This window comes from Drosophila innubila, assembly GCF_004354385.1.
Source record: "Drosophila innubila isolate TH190305 chromosome 2L unlocalized genomic scaffold, UK_Dinn_1.0 5_B_2L, whole genome shotgun sequence".
Classification (NCBI taxonomy): domain Eukaryota; kingdom Metazoa; phylum Arthropoda; class Insecta; order Diptera; family Drosophilidae; genus Drosophila; species Drosophila innubila.
Window position 1 is genome coordinate 2,874,002 of NW_022995373.1, and position 8,943 is coordinate 2,882,944.

Genomic DNA, 8,943 nt, shown 5'->3' on the forward strand with positions numbered 1-8,943 from the left:
GACTTGAAACTGAATTATAAACAAAAATTGAGATTAAAGGATACAGAAACAATTTATATTAAAAACTATCGAAGCCCGCATAGCCAAAAAGACGAAATTGAAAAACATGTAGGAAAATTGATCTCAGTCGAAGTAGTCGAACCTTCAGTGTCTAAGTATAAAAGCCCCCTTTTACTAGTTCCAAAGAAGGACCGTGCAGGCTCAGATGAAAAAAAATGCCGATAGTAATTCACTATCGTCGAATTAACAAAAGACTTTTATCTGATAAATTTCCACTCCCTAGAATTTATGATATCTTATATCAACTAGATCGAGCTAAATATTTTTCATGTCTCGACTAAATGTCAGGTTTTTATCAGATTGAACTGGAAGATAGTTCCCGAAATATATCGTCATTTTCAACGAGCAATGACTCATATCGCTTCACGCGATTACCTTTTGGTTTAGACTTGACCTTCGCAAGCTTTCTCTTATATGGACGACTTAATAGTAAATGGTTTTTTCGAAAAACGTATGCTCAAAAATGTAACAGATGTTTTTGACAAAAATAGGAAATACAAACTTAAATTGCATCCGCAAAAATGCTCATTTTTTATGCATGAAGTGACATTCCTCCGTCGTAGATGTACAGATAAAGGGATTTTGCCGGATGACAAAAAGTTCCACGTCATAAGAAATTACCCAGTCCCACATGATGCGGACAGCGCTTAAAGATTTATTGCATTTTGTAATTATTATAGAAGATTTATTCTGCCACAATACAAATTTACGTAAAAAGAACGTGGAATTCGTATGGACACTCACACTCAATGTCAGAAAGCTTTCGAATACTTAGGATAAAATTTAATGAGTCCAACTTTATTTCAATACCCAGATTTCAGCAAAGAGTTTTGCATAATATCTGATGCAAGTAAAAAAGCTTGTGGAGCGATTTTAATTGAAGAACGCAAAGGACTTAAACTACCAATAGCCAATTACCTATTTTCGACCATATAAACTATGCGCATGGAATGAGAAAGATGCTTCGCTAAGGGAAAATATTGAATAAGCTTCTAAGCCCAACGTATATGAAATCATTAAAAATGACGATGTACGAAAAGTAGTGGCCTTGCGTATAACAACTAAGAAATGTTATTTTAAACATGGAAATAAAGTTATTTAAAGAATTAATGATAGCGATTTGTACACCAATGGAGCTATTGACTAAGGTCCAAAGGCTTGAAAAGCAAGACGGTATAAGCAAAACAAAGCTATTGCGTGTTGCTTAATCAAATTAACTGTTCATAAACAAAACAAAGGACCCCCTGTGCCCAAATACTCTGCACTAAAAGTGATTTTTCGACCGATTGTTCCTATGGCAGCTTTATGATATATTCAACCGATTTAAACTAAATCTGTTCAGGATGTACAATACCAGCCCAAATGCTTATTCTGTCAGTATGGCTAAGACATCTTAAAGATATATGAAAAAATAAAATAGTCGGAAAGACTATTGTCGAGATCACGACCATAGGATACCCGTTACTTTCTTCAATATATATGAAAGTACTTCAAAGAAAATACTTGTTTCTCTCTGAAAACTTTCATTCGTCATAGGGCAAAAATTTATATAATCGCAGCTTATGGAGCCGTTGGGGCATTTTGGTAAAATGTTTAATTTCTTAAAAGTTATTATCAAAAATACGCGTCGATTGATACCTCGATAACCCAAATCCGACATCAGGTTCAAAGGATAACTAAATTTTAAATTTTTTTTTTTTTAGTCTCAAAATGAAATGAAAAGTCAGTTTGTTTGTTTGTCTGTTTGTATCAAAGCGATAAAAAAGCTTAGATATAATGATGGTGATTTATTCCTTTTCGAAAATCTAGAAATGCTTGTTCTACGACTTTTTGAAAAAACCGCTAGTTTAGCGGGAAAATGCTAAATCCCGGTAAAAATGATACCTCAACAGTTTCCAAACCATAGAAGCTACAGATATGTGTTGGAAATGTTGAGGGCTTTTATGCGTACCTTTGAATTTTTTTTTCCTTAAGTACTCAGGTAACGTTTTGCAGGTAATATAATGTTTTTAAGCTTACATTTTGCAATTTCTGACGAAACGGCTCAAACGATTTCTGTTAAATTTTAATGTACGTACAATTTCACGTTTTTTGATACACGAAACATAAATTTTGGTTGAGGGGTTTGGAAGATATTACCTGTTAAGTGAATAAATACATTTTTAATACGAAAAACTTTTTGGTTTTATGAGATATCTCAACCAAACTGATATAATATGCATTTAACTTGGTTTTATATATCCTGACCGAAGTTGGATCAAATCGGACCACTATATCATATAGCTGTCATAGAACCGATCGGGTCAAAATTGGGTTTTAGTATGAAAAAATCTTTTGTTTAGTGAGATATTTTAACCAAAATGATAGCATATGAATTTAGGTTAGTTTTAAAAATCCTGAGCAAAGTTAGTTCATATCGGGCCACTGTATCATATAGCTGTCATAGAACCAATCGGGCGAAAATCAAGTTCTTCTGTGAAAAACTTCTTTGTTTTATGAGAAATCTTAACCAAACTTATAGAATATGCATTTAAGTTAGACTTATATATCCTGACTAAAGTTGGTTCTAATCGAACCACTATATCATATAGCTGTCATAGGACCGATCGGGCGAAATCCAAGTCTAAGTATGAAAAACTTTTTTTTTTCATAGTAGGTACGGGGTCTCCGACAGTAGATGCTCGTCTGTAGCAACGCGAGCAAAGCGAGCAGAGGGAGGGGCCCCCTAGTTTTTCTTTATAATTAAAGAAAAAAATTTTTTTAAATATGAAATACGTTCAACAACTAAATTTATATATTTTACTATTTGCCTGCATTAATGATAAAGTTACAATGTCAAAAGCAAAAGCAATTGCAAAAAACCTCTACACGTGGTATAAGTCTAGTGACGAAAGCAATTTCTAGACCCAAAATTTCTGATATCCAATTTAGTGATGAACAAAATTCCGTTTAATCTAAAATTTTAAATAAAATATAATTAATAAAAGCGAAAATTGGCATTCGGCACTGCGCAAAAAGTAATTTTTATGTACAAACAAGCTCATCCTTTTTGCGCACAGTGCACAATGCTAATTTTCGTTTTTTTTATTACTTTATATTTTTTTTTTTAATTTTTAGATTAAAGTGGATTTTTTTCGTCACAAAATTAGATATCAGAAAATTTGGAGCTAGAAATTGCTTTCGTCACTAGACTTTTAACTCGTGTAGAGTTTTTTTTGTGGGATACACTTTATAATTCTCTCTGTTATACACATTCCAACGAACCCTTTTACTTATTTTATAAGTAACGGGTATAATAATTTTCAAACTAAAGATTGATTTTCGACTGTGCGTCTCTATGGCAGCTAGAGGTCCCATTTGAACCAAATTTGGATAGGATGTATAATACCAGCCCAGATAAATATTTTGTCAGTTTGGTCGAGATATCTCAAAAAAACCAAGAAGTTTTTCATAGTGAAACATCATTTTCAATCTATCGTTGCTACGGCAGCTATATAATATTGAGGTCCGATCGAAAAAAAAAAAAACAAACTTGATGTGCGTTCGGTATCCAGAAACCTACATACCAAGTTTAAAGTTTCTAGCTCTTATGGTGTCTGAGATCGACACGTTCAAACAGACGGATAGACAGTCGGACATGACTCAACCGACTTGACTGTTGATACTGATCAAGACTACTTTTGGGGGTCTGCCACGCCTCTTTCTGTCTGTTATACCATAGGGTATAATAAACCACTTAACATTTTTCATTAAAACAAATAGAATTTTGAAATAAAATATTCCATCACGTTTCGCTGAAATAAATGTTTGAGCTGTTCACCGAGAAAACGACTTCTGTTTTCCAGTTTATAACTAAAATTTTGGTAATTGTCTAGTCGGTGCACGACCTCTCAGAAAATTACGAAAAAAAATCCTCGATGGTCAGGGATTTATCATGAAATACACAAAGCAACAAATTTTGACTTTTTTCTACTGAATTTTTTGGATAGATATAGAGCCCCAAACAAAAAAAAAGATAAAAATTTTTTTCTATGGCAGTTTTTTTTTAGATTACTTTAAAATTTGGCTTTATTCTTGCTGTTTTAGAGGTGCAAACACTTTTGTCATCCTTACTCGAGGATTTCAAAACTGATTTGCAAAAGCTCTACTTTTCCTGCAACCTAATGAATATATCTGTAATTCATCCATACACAATCTAAGATTTAAGTCAGAAGTTTAAGATCTATTCATTTTTTAATTAAGAAAATTTTGTGTTTTTAAGCTTTTTTTTTTTTAACTTTTTTACTTTAAAATTCAAGGAAAACTCAAAAAAAAAATGTTTGAGCTTCGGTATGATTCATTAAAATCTATTGAGAGTCGTCGATTCAATAAAATTATATTTCTAAGCATGTTTTTCTTGATTTTTATGACTTCCTTGTAAAGCGGCATGACCTTTAGTATGAAATTTTCTTGTGTTTTTTGAGATATCCTAACCAAGTTCACAGAATTTGAATATGTTATTGTTTTACGGCTAAGTTATTAGCATATAAACAATGAATCAAGTTTTTTGCAAAGGTTGATTTTCGACTGATCGGTCCCATGGCAGCTATAAGTTAAAGTGGTCCGATTCCAGCCAAATTTGGACATGTTGTATAAGACGATACGAGATTCGCAATTTGTAAGTTTGGTACAGATAACTTAATAAATAAAAAAGTTTTTCGTATTAAAGGTTGCTTATCGACCGTTCGTATCGATCGTTCCTATGGCAGCTATATGACATAGTGCTCCGATTTTAAGCAAATTTGGTAAGGATGTAAAGGGCAGTTAAAAATAACCAATTTGATTGAAATATTTACAAAAATAAAAAAGGTTTTTTATGCTAAAACTTGATTTTGTACCGATCCGTCCTGTGGCAGCTATATGATATAGTGGACCGAATTGAACCAACTTAGGTAGGGATGCATGGTTAAAATATCTTAGAAAATAAAAAAGTTTTTCATATAAAGATAGAATTTCGACCGATTGTTCCTATGGCAGCTATATGATATAGTAATCCGATTTTAACCAAATGTGATCGAAATGTATAAGACAACAGCAAACTGATTTCCTGTGAGCTTGGTTAGGATATCTCAAAGCACACAATAATTGTTCATACTAAAGTTCATGCTGCTCTACAAGAAAGTCATAAAAATCAACAAAAAAAATTAAAACTGAAGTTCAGAAATTTTTTTTCTGAATTCTAAAATAAAAAAAGCTAATGAAAAAGCTTTAAAAAAAAACAAAATTTCTTGCGGGTCATCTTTGTAAATTCACTTTAAAGTTTCAGTGCAAAAAACATGATTAATCAAAGTATGACTTTAAAAAATTGCTTTAATTCATTACTTCATCGTTGAAGACCAATTATTTTATTTTTTGCGAAATGAAAAATGTTGTGTTACGCATAAAAATTTGTACCAGATGTGAAAGTTTGTGCAAATTTTGATTAAGAAGTGAGAATGTTTTAAACTTTCGCTGCTATGGAGTGTCTTACAAGACAAAACCCAAGCAGAAGGAAGGAGCACTTTCTTGGATATTTCGCAAGATTCTACTTTCACAAGAGATACAAGGATCACACAGATCGGACCCATGAAGCGCTCAAGGCCATTGGACGTCTTTATGACCCGACCAAGGAATCCTTGGTAAACTGGGAAGTGCATTTTCGAGAGGTAAGTGATTATTTAAGACCGTCGTAGGTAAAAAAATGTTATATAAAAATCACGCGAAATTTATATAAAAATGTTTTTGTCTTCGGCACTTTTTTTTCACACGTTATTCATCGCGCAGATCCAAATGACCACTGATCTTCGTGCAGCCCAAACGGTAAGGCCGCTGAGGATGAAATTTGGGCACATCATAGCTGAGAAAACTTCATCGTTCAATAAGACGGCTTTTTGTGAAATTCGCACTGGAAAGGGGTCAAAATCGTTTGTCAAATATTACACACACAGACAAAAACAAAGTATGTATTACATACACACACATAAATACACATACACAAACATAAATACGTGCTCTCATACCCACATACATACATACACAAATTCATACCCTGTGGTTCTGAATTTCCCTTTGCTTGATTGTCATTGACCATGATGTTGTTGTCATTTCTTAACGTTTTGTAATAATTCTGCCAGCGTCAACTGGCCGATGCTCGTTCGCACTTTAAAATTTGAGTCAATTGGTCAATTATTCTTAGCCGAGAAATTTTAGGCGGAGTGGCGTAATGGTTAGAGTCGCCGACTTGCCACATGGCAGACCTATTCAGTTTGGGTTCCCGGGTTCGAATCCCGCTCTAAACAGTCTTTATAAATAATATTGAATAAATATACACGTCCGTCGTCAAAGTATCAAACATGATGTTTTAAATTCAAAAATAAAAAAAAAAAAGGAAAAAAATATTTTAAAAAAAAAGGAAAAAGCTAAAAATATTTTTTTCACTTTAATGCTTAGGGGTTTCTCGGCAGAGTTCCACGAGGATTCCCTAACGTTTTTCGTGAGGACTATGTTAGGGAGGTGTCCTCTGTCCTCAATCCTAGGACATGACAATGTTAAAGTCCTCAACGTTTTTCAAACCATGTCCCTAGGTTTTGCCTATTGATTGGGGACAAGTCTACATGGTTTCCACAACTTGTCCTTGAGGTCTGGAACTACTGGGTACATACCCAGTAGAACTGGACCTCAAAGAAATACTGTGGAACATTTCCTGGTCATTGAGGAAACATCGATCCGTTTGTATGAAAATGATTGAGGAATTTAACATTGGGAGTTCCTAGGAACGAGGAATGAGGAAGCTTCCTATACATTTCTCAATGTTTCCTAACAAGAAACGTTGGTGACTTCTCGTGGAATTCTGCCAAAAATCCACAGACACTAAACTAAAAAAATTATTTCAAACGTATTGTTTTCATTTTGAGTTTTTTTTTTTTTGTTAATTTTTTTTTATTACTTTTTTTACTTTGTTTTTTTTCGTTAATTTATATTGTATTAAATTTTTGTTTTATTTATGGCAGTTCTAGTGGGGTTCGATCCGTGGCCCCCAAACTGAAAAGTAATGATTGTCTGCCACACTCGGCGACTCTAACTATTGAGCTACGGAAGCTGACATTTTTTGCTTAACAATACTGTAGCAATTGATTTAAATTTTATGTTTCGAAAAAGCAGCGGGCAGTTGACGCCGGCAGAATTATTACAACACCAACCATAAAACGTCAAAAAATGACAACAACATCAAGTAAACGTTAGGGAAAATTGAGAACAGGGATTTTCAGTTCCACTGGGTATAGACAGTGCAGCAGTATAGCAGTGTACATACATGCACACATATGTACATAGCTAAATTTTATACAAAAACTTGAATCACGACCAGTTTAAATAAAATCTGGTCAGGATGTATAAAACCAGCCAATTTGAATATTTTGTCAAATTGGTTGAGAAATATCAAAAACCAAGAAGCTAATCCAACCAAATATTCTATATGATCTTAAAAAATCTTGATATGCGTACAGTATCCAGAAAAGTACATACCAAGTTTGAAGTCTCTAGCTCTGATAGTCGCTAAGACCGAAGCGTTCAAACAGACAGACACATGTACACACTCACACACACAAACTCGCACATGCAAATACAAATAAAACAGGGGTGCCTTGCACGCAGTGAGTTTCGACTACAGTCGATCACGGTATATTCAGGTATTTTATACTAAAAGTTGAATTTCGTTGAAAAAAATTCCTAACGATTATTCAACCCACTTTGTACTTGGGAAGTCGTTAGCTAATGCGACCCGGTATATTTGAGGACATGCAGTGCAAAAAATTGTCGGAAAATTGCATTGCTGGTGTTCCATGTGGTTCCCTAAGCAATTCGCTAGGTTTTCGCCGGACCCCCGTACTGCAAGGTAGTTACGCATTTACACACGCATAAATGCACACACAAATCAAATTTACATTTATTTTCACACTTACCTAAATTCATACGAATGTATATATAAGCAGTATAAAGGCATCTTGAGACACCATTTTCCGGTAAGTTAACTGCATTTAGGAGCACCGTTCCAGTTGTACTGTTGCTGATCTGTGTCGTTGCTATTGTTGTTGAAAATGTTGATTAATACCTGTGAGCACAGTTCATTATTAAGAAATTATAAATGTTGATAATATCTAACATATGATAATCTCACTGAAACGAGTACGATGTCCGGTTATTTTTGTTGTAGATGGGAAGGGGGAACATAATGGCCAACGCATGCTGAGTTTTGGGCCATCTGGGAGGCCAACAAATAGGGAGGGTACTCCCGGGTGAAGGGAAGGGCCCTGTTTGAACCAAACTGGATTAGTGTCGTTTTATTGATGTTTTGTGAGTTTTACTTACCACTTGTATTTATTGTTACAGTTTTTCGTCGCCGTCATCTTCTGTTGCGTAGTTTGTTTTCTTTGTGCCAATAGCGATGGTAGTTCCAGTTTAGCTGGAGCTGCTTGCATTTACCAATAATTTATCGATTGTGTGAACTGAGGTTCAGGGATTGACTCCACCTGAGTATCGTTGAGCTATTCAACGCAGCTCACCGAGAAACAAAGCAAATCATAGCCACTAAATAACCTATAGAGTTTTCATTTCATGCAACGAAAATGCACACAGACATTGCGTCCACGGGTGAAATTTACTATGGGCATTAAAAAATGAACCGTCCTTTTATTCAGGTTGTCATGTACTTATTTTATCGTTATTTCATCCATGTTTAATGTGTTTAGAGTTGGGTCGTTTCGTTCTGAAAAAGTTTAAATGAACGGATCATTGATATGAATTAGTGAACTTATTCAGTTTTTCATGATGTGCGTCAAGTTAGCAACGGTTCGCCAGCAACGAAAA

At 34.3% G+C, this 8,943-nt stretch overlaps 1 protein-coding gene across 3 annotated transcripts in view; it reads right to left on the minus strand.

Moving 5' to 3' along the window:
- Positions 1-8,668, minus strand: part of LOC117782563 (tyrosine-protein kinase transmembrane receptor Ror) — a 76,674-nt gene extending 68,006 nt beyond the window's left edge. Inside the window, exons 1-3 of one of the 3 annotated variants that reach the window (XR_004617293.1) lie at positions 8,446-8,659; positions 8,255-8,387; positions 8,040-8,188 (exon numbers count right to left, since the gene is read on the minus strand). Coding sequence is in view for 1 of the 3 variants with exons in the window: in XM_034619587.1 (XP_034475478.1) it covers positions 8,052-8,080 (29 nt within the window). In the remaining 2 variants the exon portion in view is untranslated. Of the gene's footprint in view, positions 1-8,039; positions 8,189-8,254; positions 8,388-8,445 lie in introns of all 3 variants that reach the window. The other 2 variants (XR_004617292.1, XM_034619587.1) reach the window with 2 other exon arrangements.
- Positions 8,669-8,943: the final 275 nt, after the last annotated feature.